This window comes from Gossypium arboreum, chromosome 1 (genome assembly GCF_025698485.1).
Source record: "Gossypium arboreum isolate Shixiya-1 chromosome 1, ASM2569848v2, whole genome shotgun sequence".
Taxonomy (NCBI): Eukaryota; Viridiplantae; Streptophyta; class Magnoliopsida; order Malvales; family Malvaceae; genus Gossypium; species Gossypium arboreum.
Genome location: NC_069070.1, coordinates 23,040,247 through 23,057,488, shown reverse-complemented (window position 1 = coordinate 23,057,488; position 17,242 = coordinate 23,040,247). Strand labels below are relative to the sequence as shown.

At 33.7% G+C, this 17,242-nt stretch overlaps 1 protein-coding gene across 2 annotated transcripts; it reads right to left on the bottom strand.

Moving 5' to 3' along the window:
- Positions 1 to 3,907: 3,907 nt before the first annotated feature.
- On the bottom strand, positions 3,908 to 5,488 carry LOC108482371 (protein FATTY ACID EXPORT 4, chloroplastic). Of its 2 annotated transcripts, none has more exons than XM_017785501.2 (4): positions 5,141 to 5,488; positions 4,987 to 5,051; positions 4,270 to 4,357; positions 3,908 to 4,189 (listed from the first exon to the last, which is right to left on the bottom strand). In XM_017785501.2, exons 1-4 carry the CDS (start codon positions 5,382 to 5,384, stop codon positions 4,059 to 4,061), a joined length of 528 nt encoding a protein of 175 aa, XP_017640990.1. In that variant the 5' UTR covers positions 5,385 to 5,488; the 3' UTR covers positions 3,908 to 4,058. The 2 variants fall into 2 exon arrangements, with proteins under 2 accessions (XP_017640990.1, XP_017640992.1); XM_017785503.2 differs by having other exon boundaries at positions 3,908 to 4,168.
- Between the last annotated feature and the right edge of the window lie 11,754 nt (positions 5,489 to 17,242).

Below are 17,242 nucleotides of genomic sequence, written 5' to 3'. Positions count from 1 at the left end.
TAATCCCTTACAAGAGGATTAGTTCATTATGGATCTCATAATCAATATAAACTTGATAGAAAGAATAGACATAAAGAATAATTCAAGAATATAAAGTTTAGAAGAAGCCTGATTTGTATTGGAATTTAACCGTAAAATCCTCACAGTGTTTGATCGAATTTCACAAATTTGATTGCTCCCACAAAAGTAAATAACAAAAACTAAAATAAACCTAAAGCCTAAGGAAAGAGAAAAACTAAAAACTAAATCTAAGAAGAAAATTATACAATCTGAAAATTGTCCATAACATGAGCTAAATGAGCCTATTTATAGACTTTAGAGTGGTCGCCGTCCTTAACCTTAGGTCAGCTATTATTCTCGTGTTTAACATTTGATTGTGCAGACCAAAATGCCCCTGGCTCATAATTATTTCTCATACAGAGGTGATGTTGAGACACACCAGGTCCTTTGTCGGGACATTGAGGGCAGTATTCTCATCTTCAGGGCATTTTCAGGGGTGTATTGCAACATCTTCAGGTTGTGTCGCGACACTGAAGTCAATCTTTGAATTCTTCTATTTTGTTTCCAATATTGTGACATCCAATGCTCTGTGTTGCAACATAGCGACCAGTATCAAGTTAGTACACCTTCTAATGGTCTCCTACATGCTCATAAAGTATATTAGCTCACCCTTAAGCCTCTTTCGGCCCCTAAGGTCAATAAAAGACTCAAATTACACACTTTATTGAATTTAACTAAATTTACGAAAACATAATTAAAACTTAACTAAAATGCTTATGTTCAAACTCCTAAAGTGCGAAAACTAGTTTAATCTGCTACACAGAATTACAACAAATCACACGTAAATTTTTATTGATTTTAGATAATTTGGTTCTTTTAAAAATAGATTAGTTAGTTCAATAAGTTAAATTGCATAATGACTAGAGGTAATTGTTCTTTATGTAACTATATCTGATTTGTGTTAAATGATAGATAGATTGTATAGATGCTTATAGATAAATAATGCTTAAATCAATTGTTATACATTTGGGTACATGCAGGTATGATTGAAGTTGTGTTTCTTGAAATGTTTAGGGATGACTTAAGGCATTATTTGATTCGCTAAGAGTCTAAATGACTAACCTTGATATTATGTTATCCCTAATTCTCATATTTTGAGCTTCAAATGATCCTTTCTTGATGAACCTATCTTTTTGAAACCTTGAACCTAAACTAAGTGAAAAGCCCAAACCTTCTTTGTCTTTGATCTTATAATGCACTATGAAATGGACATTGGGTTATGGATGTTGAAAGTTAGGTTGAGACATTTTGGTGGTTTCAAATTATTCTTGAGAGAAAAGAGAATAGATTGTTTAATAGTGCGTGAGAATTAATTTGGCATCGACTCTCCCGACTACATATGTAAGGTCTCAAACTCACCACGATAAGTTTGAAGCTACGCTTGCTTTGCCCTTGCATTCCCTTGGTACTTCTTCATGAATCCAAAATTTGCTTTGGTGTATCCTTGCAAAGAATTGCTTTCAAGATTGAACGATCAATGGCTTGAAAAAGATAGTTCTTTTCTTTCAATTCTTTCAATTCTTTCAATTTATCTACCTCAAGCTCTACTTGCTGAGCATTTGTCAAAACAGCACCAGCTTTTGGTTCTCGAGTGCCCCCATCAATAATTGGCCAATATTCTTTAGACCTCGAAATTTTTCCATCAATAGCTCCAATGATCATAATGACCATCGAAATGAGGAATAGTAGGCTGAACAAAACTCTCGGAAGACATTGGATCTCACAACTGAATGGCACTCACTCTAATAACCAAAGCTCTGGAAAGTAGAAGAAAATATAAGATGAAATGTGATTCAATTATTCCATCAAAAGAGCGTCTTTTATAGACAATTACATCAATTAACTCAACTAAAATAAAGGAAAATGGATAACTTGACTTAACATGACTAATAAACTCCTAAAATAATGAACTTACAATAACACACTTTTAAAGACTTAATCAAAACAGAAAATAACGTGGTAACAAATTAATAATAAAATATATCTAATAGTTTGAACCCTAATATAAATATTGGAGTCAATTGATCAAGGGTGTTCACACCTTTCTCAAGACATAAGATTGATCCACAAGCATAGCCTATGTGGTAGTTTAATAGTGCGTAAGTGTGTGAATTGTAAAAATAAGAGACTTGATTGCTCCCTTTTCAGTACATGGATTCATTTGCTTACTTCATAATATTAGAAGGATTGATCAGGTACTTTCACCTATAACTTTCGGTTTCTTTTCAACGCGTTTTTTCTCCAACTTAAAACCAGGTAATTCGCTGTTCACTTTTTTTTTTTTTTTTGTGGTTACTTTAACGTATAAAGTCTGAAATTGTTTTTAGCTGATAGGAAGTTTACCTTGATTTTAGAATTTTACTTGTTTAATCAACCTCTTTTTCAGGTTTTCTAGGTGAAACCCATATATAATATTTGCTTTCTTTATTTTTTGGTTACATTTTTGTCTCTCTTTTTTAATTTGAAGGTAAAAAGAAAGATATTGAATAAAAGAAAATAAGATGGTGGAGAGGATTGAAGCTGCTATGGATAAGTTAGATGAAATCCTAGATGTCAGGCTTGAGAGGATGCATAGTAATATAAAGGAGACATTGAAATCCAAGAGATACATAAGATTGTAGAAAAGTTGAGAAAAGACGACTATCACCTATCAGACCCAACGAGGTTACGTTTTAATGTGGCCTTTGCATTTCATGCAATCTTTTCTTTTCTTTTTTTTTTTTAAATACCATTTCTTATTTTCTTTAAAGGTTTCATTTACTTCAAGTAATGTTTTAGTGAGTTCAATCTTTTTTATGGTTAGAATTGTATGACTGCATACATCACTGGGTATTTTTCAAGTGTTTAGTTGATCAATGCATCGTTGTCAGGTAGTTTTAAAGATTATCATAAGATTGTGATGTAGATACACTGCTCTTGATAATATGATTAAAGTTTATAATTTATGTTGTTTTCTCAAGTTCCCCACCACTAATTCATAGTAGTTTACATGCCTAAATTTAACTTCCATAACTGGTATTTTAAAGTACTACTATACTCAACAATGAAACATGTGTGCCTGAAAAACTTTCTTCCTTATCCATCTTTATTTTTGTCTACTACATTCCAAGATGTTTTACATGTAGAGGTGTGTTCATCTGATGATAAGTCAAGTAAGGCTTAATTTTTTGTCTAAACTCTTAAATTTTAAGTAGATTTTCAAACTTTTTCAAACTTGAACGAGTAACCCAAACCTTGAATATATCTTGTAAAGATTACAAGAAAGGATAATTTGAAAGAAATGCAATTAAATAACCTTTGTTCAAATTTTGGAGAAATCGCGCAATGCACCGTTTATTTCACATTCATTCATTGAGCATGTAAGGCTCTGGTTTTGTCGCGTCTATCTTAGGCGCATATAGCTTTCAATCTTAAAAACCTCATAGCAAGGCACGACTTTTTCTCTTTCAGGAGCTACAAACCTTCAACTGCCTGAAACAATATATGTGAGAGATGATATTGTCATCCCCTCTTCTGAAAGCTTTCGCACTTGCAGAGCTAAAAAATGCTAGTAGAAACTTTCATTTCCAGAATCTAGTTGGGCGGTTCGATCTTGTTTTCTGGGGTTCATTGATAAGAAAAACCCTTCAAGCTGCTAGACTTGGCAATGGAATGGCAAGAAGTTAATAATTCCAGGAATTCCTTGACCTAAAATGGGGTTGGAGAAAGAATTGATGTTTTCTGCTTATTTTTATTTTGTTAATGACACTTTGGACTGCTTTGTTTTGCTTTATGCTTGTAAGGTTTGTCAAGATTCTGTTTTAGTTTTTAATAATAAAATGGTGAACACTGAAAGCACAACCTTAAATTTAGATGCAAATAAGACAGATATAGGTCAATGAATTTCAGCTGTAAATCTGAACAGGAATATAAATCATGTTAAAGTTGCCTAATGTTCTCCATTAACAAGGGATAATTACTTTCAAGGAGGTATTGTGCCAAATAGAAAAGACAAAGGATCAAAGACGATCTTGCAAATAAGCTGAGGTAAACACAACCAATGCACAGATAGAAAGACCTAATAAAGGACCTGCGGGAATCGGTTTCCGAGTGGCCGCCAATCGTATCCCTATAGTAGTAACCACATAGGCTGAGTGAGAGAGATGTGTATACGACCCCAAATAAGATACAAGGTAAATGTATTATAAAAGAAGGAATAGATAAACATACCAAATACACAGGAGAAAAGGAAGGCAGCCCCAAAACCAAGGGCATCACCAATTGCTTTTGTTTCTGTTGACTGCATAAGATAATAAGCCTGAACAATAGAAACAAATAGTGCACATAAGTATTGCATTCTTAAAGTAAAAGAACTTCAGCAAATGCAGGTTTCAACATATTTTCATAGTAGTAAAACAATCCAATGTTGGGAACAATAACAATCTCCTAGAGTAAGACCAAAGAACAATTTAAGCCCAAAATAGTTTTTAACATATTAACACTGAGTCGTCACTTAGAAGAGCATACCCCTACCATATTTACATTATTTAGAAGAGCATACCCCGACCATATTTACATTATTAAACTAGTAATAACGGAACACAGTAACGGTAGGATCCATCTTTCCATGCATACCAGAAGTCAACTAGCAACATTGGGGCTTAGAAATGGATGATGAAAAACAAAGTGCCCATTTCTACAAAAATAAATAATGGGAACAGTGACACAAATTACGTGATGATTACGATAGGGCCATAAAGCAAGAAACTCAAACTCGCAATCACAAATTAGCCATAATTGGAAAAAAAGCCCAAGTGTTGAGTGAATCAATTGTATAATTGAATGTTGAAATGATGTTCACCAGTTTGAAACCAATAGACTTAACAAAAGAATAGCAGGAGTAAAAGCAGAATGCAGAAGTGAAGAAATTGAGAATATTAAACATACAGATGCCATAAGAGCTGCTCCAGTGAGGCCTCCAAAGAGCGAGCCTTTACTCCCAGATTTAGTAACTGAAAGCAAGTTTGAAATGGGAAATTATGTTAATTACTGGGGAATTGATGTGAAATGAAAGGGAGAAAGCAGAGTGGAGCATGAGTACAGGCAAAGAGACCGCCGGAGAAAAGAAGGGTTCCATAGGCAGCGGAAGTAAGAGGGGCAAAATCTTGAAGCTGAGATTTGCAGCAAAAAAGGGTTGTTCGAGTGGTGGAAGGGAATTTGGGCTTTCTCAAACAAAAGCCAACCAAATGTGGGCGAAGAAATGGATGTTGGTTCGGATTTGAGGAGAAAACCGCCTTAACTGCACTAATTGTGGGCATTTGAATAACTGGCGTTGCCAACATCATCTTCTTCACTCTCTCTGAGTTCCAGTTTCACTCTTAAAACAGAAGAATATACTGCCAAATTTCAAATGGGCAAGAATATTTTGCTCTACCGTGAGGAAAAAACCTTCACCAATTAAATCATGCCATGTGTTTTTATTTTATTATTTCATTTGTAAAAATTATTCTTAATTGATTTTTTTTTTTAAGATTATGCTTCTACTCTCATTCACGATAAATTTAAGGATAATTTTTGTCGAGGGAGTTGAATAGAGTTGTAATGTAATAAAGTTGTAATAAAATAAAGTTGTAATCAATAATTTAGCTGTTTGATTGAATAAAATAAAATAGAGTTGTAATACTATTCTTATTTTTAGTTAAATAGAATAGATGTTGTAATATCGTAAGGAAAAAGGCCTAAATGACCAAAGTAGCTTTTGTAGAATTTTTTAAGTAGATGATTATTATTAAATATAATTTAATAAAAATAATAATGAATAATTTAATTATATTTTAACATAATTATTATTAAATAAAATTTAATAAAATAATATATAATTTAATAACATTCTTAATAATATTATTAAAATATAAATTAATAAAAATCATAATATATAATATTATAAAATAATATATAACCTACTTTATTATTTTAAATGCATATTTAATGTGCTTAATGTTCGATTATCCATTTATTTTTCCTTGCACTCTTTTTCTTCCTTTAATAAATTTCTTTTATCTTTATTATAATAAAATCAAGTTTATATAATCTTCAATTGAGTTAATTGGAAGATCCATCTACAACCATGGTTGAACCAACAAATTGTCATCTTTATAAACATATTTTTTATATTTTTATATAGTTAAATTAAAACACTTGCTCCTTGTCAAACAACTGTAAGGAAAGTCACTCCAAGTTAAGGTGATATAATGTAAACAAGCATCAAAAGAGTACATAAAATATATATTTCAAATTTTCATCTCAAATTAGATTATCCTTCATGTTCATGCAACCAAGCATTGCAAACGACACACATATCTACATATAGTCTACATTTTGATCAACTACAGGTTGCAAAAATACCCAATAGCAGTACTTTGTCGAGTAATCTTTTGGAGTAATTACCAGACCACGACCTTTCCTTGCCCCATGGTATACAATCTCAATGATGTTTATGAACTCCTGTTTGTCCTTGAGATCCCAGTTAACTTTGTTGTTGTTATCAGTGCCAAGATCAATCATAATGTGCTTGTTTTTGGAAAAAAAAAAACATCACTGCCGATGGATCGTAAAATTGAGCAACACAATCAAGATACTTAAGGTGTTTCCTCCTTAAAACTCCCTCCATTCTATCTAAATTAGGTGGTGCATATCCCTATTTTCAGTTCATAAAATTTCAAACGAGAAACCAAAATTTATTTAATAAATATAATCTATCCATCTGATGAAAAATTGTTTAACCCTAGATATCAAATATGAGACATGCAGATTATTTGGCTTTAAACTGTTGCTTCATTGATTCCATTAATTTTTTATATGAAACATTCTACAAAGCCAATAATGTAATATCCCGAATTAGGGCCTAATCGGAATAGTGGTTTCGTGACCACAAATTTGAGATAGAAATAATTATTTTATGATTATTTTGAGGTCTATGATATGATTTCATGATTGTGTGAAAATTTCGTGAAGAAATTCTATGCATAAAGTGCTTAATTTGAAGTTAGGGACTAAATTGAATAAGTTGCAAAACTTGCATTCTAGAAGTTTCTAGTATGAAATTGATTTGAAATATTAATTAGGAGGTCTTAAATAGAAATTTGACCAATTTAAAAGTTTATGGACAAATATTGGACATGAATGGAATTTTGAAAAGTTTAGTAGTAAGGGCATTTTGGTCATTTAGGGTAAAATGAATTAAAATACAAAATTAAAAGCCAATTTTGCTCATCTTCTTCACCATGGACGTGTATACCAAGGAGACTCCATGGCTAGGGTTTCAAGCTTCCAAGCTCGATTGTAAGTCCGTTCTAGTCTCGCTTTTAATGATTTTACGTTTTGGAGTCCCTAGTAACTTGATTTAGCTTATGCTAGCAATAATTCAACCTAGGGTTCATATTTGGAAAAATACCCATAGGTGAAATTTGTGTATTTTGGTGTTTTATGATAGAATATGAGGTTTTAAATTATGTTAGACAACTTGTGCTACTCGATTTTAAGTGAAAACGAGCAAAAGGGCTTAATCGATAAAAATACCTAATAGTCATAAGTACATGTTAGAGTGAGAATTTGATGTTGCCATAGAACGGAAAAATTATCAGCATGTCATAAAACATAAGAAAATAGGATGAAGTTTAATTTCCGAACCTTGGGGAAAAAGTGCAAATATGCAAAAGTTTAGGGGTCAAAATGAAAATTTTTGGACCCGTATGAACAGTGTGACTAATTATTAGGCTAAATATGATATTATAGACGAAGGAAATCGATATTCAGGCTTAAATCGGGAAAATACAAGGTTATGGAATAAAATGGTAAATTGTTGTTTCTGGATCGAGGTAAGTTCGTATGATAATAATAATGCAATGTTATGTTTGAATTATATTTCTTACTATTATTGCATATATTTTATGATTTAATATATTGAAAAGTTGATGGAATGGTGTTTATGATGTGGAAATATAACATGAAAGAATGTTACATGAAATGCAATAAAATGATGATACATGACAAGTGATATATGAAATATGTGATATATGTTATGTAAATTCTTAAAAGTCGATTTGATATTTGAGTTGTGTCTTATTATACTATGAATGGACAATTGGTACTATGGATAGTGAGATCGACACTTGAGTAAATTGTACATAAATAATCTATCGATTCTTTTTATGTTATTATATTTTGATATCATATGAAATGTGGTCGCCTATCAAATGGTTATTTGATGTAAATTATGAATTTAAATTGATTACGGACAATTTAGTAAAATGTTGAAAAGTGAGGAATTTCCCGATTGAACCTTTGGAATAAAAACGATATGAATGATCTATTGTGAGGTCGCATGTGTAGTACTAAGTGCAAAGCTACTATGCACTCAAAAGCTGTGATCACATGTGTAGTACTAAGTGCAGGCTACTACGTGTATCAGATGGTTAGGTCACGTGTGTAGTACTAAGTGCAGGCTACTACGTGTACCGGATAATTGGTCACGTGTGTAGTACTAAGTGCAAGCTACTACGTGTATCGGATAATTGGTCGCATGTGTAGTACTATGTGCAGGCTACTATGCGTACCAGATAGCTTTGGCTACAACTGTGAAAATATGTGCAGGCAATTGAGTATCAGTTATTGTTCCGAAGAGTTCAACGGGAAAATCGATTAAGTAAAAATACAATTGAACATGATTATATGATGAATAAGTGTAGGTATATGTTTATGAAAAATTATGAGCAATGTGCTCGATAATTGGGTGAATTTCGATAAGACAAAATGGATTAAGTGGAATTATGTAAGAATGAATTTTAGTGGTAAAACAGTGTTGGACAGCAGCAGTTGCATGACTTTGAAAATTCACTAAAAATTGTGGAAGTTGAATAAAAATGCAAATGATATATGAAAATAAATCTTAATGAGTCTATTTTCACATGAAAGAAATAGAGAAAGCAAAATAATTCTATATTGTGTGATATTTTAATTCTTGTGAAATAGGGTCTGAATGAATTCGAGATCCCCTGTTCTGACTTTAGAAATTCACCATAAATTTTAAAAGAATTATTGAGAGTCATACCTTACATGAATGGATTCCTTATTGAATTTAATTTTAAGGGAAAGAAACGTCATAGTCGTTGGAATTCTGTACAGGGATAAATTCAGTTCATAGTTCACAGGCGTCGGAGTAGTCATACCTTGAAACAGGGGAGACTTTAACTAATAAACTGTACTAAATGGCACAACCAAAAATTCTAGAAAAAAATTAGTAAGTAGACATATGAGTCTAGTTTCATATAAAATTTACGGAATTGGATTTTGAGTTTTTTAACTTGAGATATGATTTTTTTTAACACTAGGACTCCAGAAAAAGCCTGTCCTGAATATGTGTAATTGTACAATTATAGTGTTTTATCTTGAAAAGCATGGTAGTAATTGCTTATTAATTTCATATGAACTTGCTAAGCGTAAAGCTTACCCATCCTCTCCATTTCTTTAGTATTGGCAGGTCGGCTCGGGGTTGGAGATCGTCGGAGGCAAAATCACACTATCAAACTATCATTTTTGGGAAAATTAATTCAAATATTAGAAATATCAAGTGAGTGGCATGTATAGGAAGTTGGTTTGTGATATGTATTTTTATTATGATTTTGACCACACGTATCAGTCTGCATTGAGTTATTGTATAAAATCATGAGATGTGGTCCTTATCCATTATGGTTTATAAGTTTAATTAATCATGCCATGTCCTATGTTTTGATGTGATGATATAGTTAGCTTTGTTTGTTATGCATGTGTTCGAAAAGTTTTGGATTAAATGAAATTTTATCGTCTATGTGTTTTGTTAAGTCTGGTAATGCCTCGTACTCTGTTCCGGCCTTGGATATGGGTAAGGCATGTTACAAATAATGTTAAAGGTGGTAGCTAACACAAGATCATCACTTTACATTAAAAAATATCACAGCCTTGCCAGAAGAGTAACGAGTTGGTTCATATAGTTCAAGTCCTAATGCAAAAAACCAATAGTTAAAAGCTTACCAACAAGAGTCCCCGTACATTAGGATGCATATAAGGCAGAGCACCACTCCAAGCTAACTCACGTAATCTCTCTAAAAAAGACATGATAATCAAATCAAAAGTACGATCATATAAAGATAAAAAGGTTGTGAAATCATTCTGGAAGCAATAAAGTAGATATGGTACCTAATATGACCATTTGTCCTGAGAGCTCTTTAGTGAACTTAGTAACCTTGGTAGAATCTATAGCTTTTGTGTCCATTGTAGAGTTATGGCCTTCATTGGCAACATCCTCATTCTTTGCGGTTGAAGATGTTAACTTAATAACAGTTATATTACCATCAGAATTATTTGTGTTTCTGACCCCTCCCTAAATGAACAGAATTCTTTTTAGTTACTAAAATCACGGACTTTTAAAAAAGTCTAAAGTCACACTAGTACAAGACTAAATCATCTTTCCATATTTTCGTAATAGAATATATGAAAGTTACTACAGTCACTCTAAACCTCACCTCCACGAATTTGTCCATGTCATCATTTATACCAACACCGTTCTGTGAGAAACTTCTTTGATAACTAGGAGATCGTTCTTGTGAACTTGAATCATCAAGTATATCTGACTTTCTGGTCAATAATATTTTACCACAAATATTGTGACCCTTAAGCAACCTTAAAATAGGCATAAAAGAAAATTATTATTTGTTGATAAAGCAATAAATATGGAGTAAGCAAGTGCATGATAATATTGCTTTTACACTTAAGATAATAAAAACCACCATAAATTTCCAAATCCACATAGGCAAGGTAATAAAGGTTATATAACACAACAAGGGAACTTTATTGCAGAGGAAATTTTTTCAATTTGACTTCTTAACAGTGAAAGAAAGATTTGCAAAAAGAAAAACAACATTGCAACCCATGTTAGCATTGATCTTCAACTAATTTACATTAAGAAAAACAACTCCGCAACCCATGTTACCATTTCAACTAATTTATGTCAAGAATCCAAGCTCAGCAATATTATCATTCATAAGCATAGGCAAACAGATTGTAACATTTTTGTTCCATAACCTTTTTGAACTCCCCACGTTTGGTAATTGTCATTTTTATTATCAGGAAAACCAAGCTAAAAGATAAGGAGTAACCCTTTCTGAACCCTTGTGATGCTTATGATTCCCCAACAACAATGCCATGATCAAATTACAACATAAACCAAAATATCAAATGTTTTTAAGGAAAAATAGATAAATACTACGATCTAAGCACAAATATGAAAGGATCATCTTCCAAAATAAAGAGAAACCAAGTTATGCCATTAAGTAGAAATTGTGAGATCTGGCTTTAATTGCCAAAAAGCGCTTTCAATCTAAGTGCAAATCGCAACAAATTAAACCCAATAAACCTAATTGAAAATTTTTACGAAATCAAAATTTCCCCTTAAAGAGGAAAAATTCTTCCACTGGAATTCAGAATCAAAACTGAAATTCAAAAGATTAAAGGGTATTTCTCTAAATCCAATGAAAAAAGAACAATCCAAAATCAACATTGAAGAACCAGAAAGAAAATAGAGGAAGAAAAGTAATGGAAAATTGGAACGATTAGAAAAAGTTACCCTTGGACATTCTTGAGGGTTTGATTGAACCTGGAATTAAGGCTTTCTTTGTTACACTAGTCTTTTTCGCCATGGCTGCTATTGTTGTTCTTTCAAACCCCTCTTCTTCTTGTTAACTCCAAATAGTTCTACACAGGTATATTGTTTTAGGGTTTAACTTAAGGAGAATGGTGAGGGTAAAAAGAAAGTAAGAAGATAAGGTTTAAATAAAATAGAGAAATTTCATACTCACGCGATAATCTTCGAGATTTGTTGAAAAAATCTTAGTTGGGAGTTTGAAAAGGATGTGAGATGGGTAGAAAAGGAAGAAAAATAATTTTGTATATTACTGGAATGGTTGAATAGCAATTCATTAGATATGGCAGATGGCATTAAATTGCTATTCAGTGTTTTTGAGGAATTAGGTTGTAATGGCTATTCAATGGAATAGGTTTTATAGCCAACTAAACTGTTGAAGAGTTTGGTTGTGTAGAATAAGGTAGGAATGGCTAAGCTATAATTGTCTTTCTACCAAATGTTAGGGTTTTAAAGAGCAAAACCCTCCCTGTTATCTAACTGATTTTGTTTGTTAAATAAATGTGTTTGAGTCACTGTAATCTTCTTGTCCATCAGTATGGTCTTCAACTTTTGGAGAACCTACAAGGGAGAATTGTGACAACCCGAATTAGGGCCTAATCGGAATAGTGGTTTCGTGACCACAAATCCGAGATAGAAATAATTGTTTTATAATTATTTTGGGGTTTATGATATGATTGCATGATTGTGTGAAAATTTCGTGATGAAATTCTATGCCTAAAGTGCTTAAATTGAAAGTAGGGACTAAATCGAATAAGTTGCAAAATTTGCATCCCGAAGTTTTAGTATGAAATTGTTTTGGAATATTAATTAGGAGGTCTTAAATAGCAATTTGACCAATTTTAAGTTCATGGACAAAATTAGGACATGGAAGGAATTTTTGAAAGTTTAGTAAGGAGGGCATTTTGGTCATTTGGATATTAAATGAAATAAAATGGGAAAAATAACACAAAATTGATCATCATCCTCCTTAGTTGCTGCCGAATTCTCCTCTCTCCATAGCTAGGGTTTCTTCAATTTTCAAGCTCCATAATCAAGAAAGACGCGAATTGATCTCGAGCAGGGGAAGGAAAAAGTTTTGGACTAAATTGCAAAATTTCCACATTTTGCACCAAGGTAAGTTGTATGTAAATATTACAATAATTTCATGTACATTCTTATATTTCAGCCTATTATATAAATATACTAGCTGATGTTAAAATATAAATCGACTATTGGAAGAATGGAAATAAATATAGAGAGAGATCCGGTTGAACATTGGAGAGATCGAATGAAATAAAGGAGCGTAGCTAGGTCACATGTATGATGCTGAGTGCACATCATGTGTACAAGAAAGCTACGAGACACCTGTAGTAGCTAGGTCACATGTGTGATACGAGATGTATCCCATGTAGACAAGAGAGCTACGTGAAAGATAAATGTAGCTAGGTCGCATGCGTGATTCCAAGTGAAGGACACCATGTAGACAAGAGAGCTACGTGAAAGATAAATGTAGCTAGGTCGCATGCGTGATTCCAAGTGAAGGACACCATGTAGACAAGAGAGCTACGAGACAAATCGGTTGGGTCGCATGAGTGGTACTAAGTGTTCACCATGTGTACAAGAGAGCCGAACTAAACGAAGTATGATGGTGGGGTGTGTGTGAAACCATTAAATATCGAGGATTGATCCGAATTGTTCAACGGGATGGTTTTGTGGTGATATTGTGGTTTGGACCTACACTTATGGTGAATGAAATGTGGTGAAAATGATTTGTGGTATATACATATATAAGATAAAATGAGGTTAGCATAAAGAATGTGTGAAAGAGTGAAATTAGCATTAAAACTGTTTTTAGATGGTAGCAGTGACGTGATTTTGAAAAATCACCAAAAATAGGAGGAATATAATTAGAGGTTGAATGAGATGTGAAATTAAAGTTTAATGAGTCTACTTTCATATAAAAGAAACAGAGCAAGCAAAGGAATTCTATATTTTGAGATATTTACAATTGTATGTGACTTGCTCAGGATGAATACGTGATCCCCTGTTCCAACTTTGAAAAATCATTAAAAATTGTACAAAGCAAATTAAGAAATATAGTTTACATGCCTAAATTCCTTATTGAGACTAGTTTTAAATGAAACAGACTTCAGGGTTGTTTGAATTGTGTACTGAGAGAAATTCAATTTGTAGTGAACAGAGGTCGATCGATCGAGCTGTGTAACAGGGAAACTTTAACTAATAAACTGTACTAATCGGCTGAACCAAAATTATAGAAAAATTAGCAAAAAGATTTATGAGTCTAGATTCAGGGAAATTTTACGGATTTGAATTTTGAGTTTTGTAACTCGAGTTATGATTTATTTAGTGAATATGACGCAATGAGACAAAGCTTAATCAAAGTGGAATGAATAGTGAAGTTAAAGTAGATATACTTGAATTGTTGTGTAAACATGTTAGATTTTTTAATTAGTATTTACATACTTACTTACTAAGCTATAAGCTTACTTTGTTTCTCTCTTTTGTCTTATAGTGTTCTTTGGTTTGCTCGGGAGTTAAGGATCGTGAAGATCTACCCGCACTATCATACTTTAGGGTATTTGAACTAAACGTTTTGAATTATGGCGGTATAGTAGGCTTAATTATTTTGTTACGTGTCATATTTGTCTAGGTTTAAAATATTAGTTCTGAGACTCGACCAGCTAATTTGTACAAGCCATTAAAGTTGGCTAATATTGTTCAAGACATATATTATACGATGCACTATCAAATTGGATGACATATTTATATTCGGTTATGTTTAATGGTATGTGTTATGTTCGGTAATACCTTGTATCTGTTAAATGACAGTAACGGTAAGGGTGTTACATTTAGTGGTATCGAGCTATGGTTTAGTCGGTTCTCGGACTAATAAAGTGTGTGTAAAAGTCTAGCTATACATGCCATAAAAATATTGTGATAGTGTGGTGACTCGATTATTCTAAAGCGTGTTTTGTTTTAATATAGTAATGGATCCTGAAGGAACTGCGGTGATGATCTTTGCTAGTAATCGCCGGCTCCCGCACAAGGGACCGCTACTGTGGAAAAGTAGACTGAGACATTGAGACAAGGAGATGAGGCTGGGATGCCTTTCTCCAAATGATGAACAATTGGTATCTTGAATTTATTCGAGCAAATCCAAATGCTCAACCTCCTCCACCCTCCTATACCTCGGACGATTCTCAGGCTGCTCAAGGTATAGATTTGGTAAGAATGAACAAGCCTCCGGTTGACAAGATTCGAAAACAAGGGGCGAAGAGTTTAGAGCAAAGGTCGATGATGATCCCGAGAAAGCGGAATTCGGCTTGAAAATTCTACCGTGTATTTGATGAGCTCTCATGTACACCGAGGAATGCTTAAAGTGTCTTGTATCACTTTTGAGAGATTGACTTACCACGGTGGAAGACTTTGGTTGCAGTGGTGCCAAAAGAAAAAGTTACTTGGGATTTCTTCCGGAAGAATTTAGAAAGAAATACATAAGTCGCGATTTATTGATAAAAACGGAAGGAGTTCCTTGAATTGAAGCAGGGAAAATGTCTCAGCAGCAGTATGAACGCGAATTTGTAAGACTAAACAAGTATGCCTGAGAATGTGTGTCCACCGAGGCCATTATGTGTAGAAGATTTGAAGATGGGCTGAATGAGGACATTAAAGTGCTTGTAGGAATTTTGGAGTTGAAAGAATTTGTAGTATTGGTTGATCGAGCTCTTAAAGCGAAGAATTGAACAAAGAAAGAAGAAAAGTCGCTATTGAGGCTCGAGATGTCGAAAAAGACAGATAAGCAAGCCATTTCAATCTCAACCAAAGAGGTCCAAAGAGACAAACCCTCGAATGACAGTTTCAATTGGGGATTCACACAGAGATCGTGGTAGAGCATATTCGGGTCTAAAGCTCAAGCTACTTGGTGGCAAGTGTGGGTAATGTGCGACCTAGAAAGCCCGAGTGTCAACAATGTGGCGAGCAACATTATGGTGAGTGTTGGGGACCGAGCGAGCTTGTTTCAAGTCTTGTTCTCGCGAGCATTTTATTAGAGATTGTTCGGAGAAAGTTAAAGAAGAAAGATTTGAGTGCTAGACGAATACCACCGCTAGTAGAGGTAGACCACCGAGAAATCTGGAGGTGGGACTAGTAGTAAAGCGTGATGAAAGATTTAACGGCAAGATCGAAGCTAGAGCACTGCTAGAGCTTATGCTATACGTGCAGAAGATGCATCATCTCCGATGTTATTATGGTACATTTCTCTCTATGATACTATTGTTATTGTATTGATTGATCCCGGTCCACTCATTCCTATATTTGCATGAATTTAGTATCCAATAAAAGTTCCTGTTGAATTTATGAGTTTACGATTAAAGTGTCGAACCCTTAGGCCAATATGTGCTAGTTGACAAGGTTTGCAAGAATTGCCCATTAATGATTCAAGGTCACTGTTTTCCGGCCAACTTGATGTGTTACCATTTGGTGAGTTTGACGTTATCTTGGGAATGGTGGTTAACATTGTATGATGCTAAGGTAGATTGTAAACAAAAGACACTAGAGTTGAAATGTGAAAATGGAGAAATTCGTGGGTTGAAACAGATGAATCAAATAAATTGCCTATGGTGATTTCGCACATGTCCGCACGAAATACATGAGAAAAGGGTGTGAAGCTTATCCGCTTATGTAATGAATATTGAGTTGCCTCAATGAAATTTGAATCGATCGATAGTCTGTGAGTTTCGGATGTATTTCCGAGGAATTGCCTAGGTTGCCTCCGAACAGAGAGATAGATTTTGCCATTGATTTGTTGCTGGGCATCGCACCGATCTCGATTGCTCCATATAGAATGGCTCATTGAATTAAAAGAATTGAAGGCTCGATTCAGGAGTTAACGAGACAAGGGATTTGTGAGACCGAGTTTCTCTCCCTGGGTGCTCTGTATTATTCAGAAGAAGAAGGATGGTTCAACGAGACTTTGCATTGATTACCGTCGACTTAATAAGGTGACTATAAAGAACAAGTACCGCGTTCGAGGATTGATGATTTATTCGATCGTTAAAGGGGGCCACAGTGTTTTCAAAGATTGATTTGAGGTCCGGTTACTACCAATTGAGAGTTAAGGAGTCGATGTGCGTAAAACCGCCTTTAGGACAAGGTATGGACATTATGAGTTTTTGTGATGCCTTTCGACAACAAATGCTCCACTATATTTATGGACTTAATGAATCGGATCTTAGGCCATATTTGGATAAGTTTGTAGTAGTGTTTATAGATGACATTTTAATTTATTCTCGAGATGAGTCGAACATGCCGAACACTTGAGAACTATATTACAGATCTTGAGAGAAAAGAAACTGTTTGCCAAGTTTAGTAAAAGTGAGTTCGCTTCGTGAAGTCGGATTTTGGGGCATATAGTCTCGGTGATGGTATTCGGTGGATCCAAGCAAGATTTCTGCGATCGTTGATTGG

Excerpts from the sequence above, each read along its gene's own strand:
- LOC108482371 (XM_017785501.2), bottom strand. The coding sequence starts at position 5,384 with ATGATGTTGGCAACGCCAGTTATTCAAATGCCCACAATTAGTGCAGTT. Across the intron at positions 5,052-5,140 it reads CTCCGGCGGTCTCTTTGCCT|TTACTAAATCTGGGAGTAAA; the intron begins GTACTCATGCTC and ends ACTTGCTTTCAG. Across the intron at positions 4,190-4,269 it reads CCTTTTCTCCTGTGTATTTG|CCTATGTGGTTACTACTATA; the intron begins GTATGTTTATCT and ends TCTCTCACTCAG.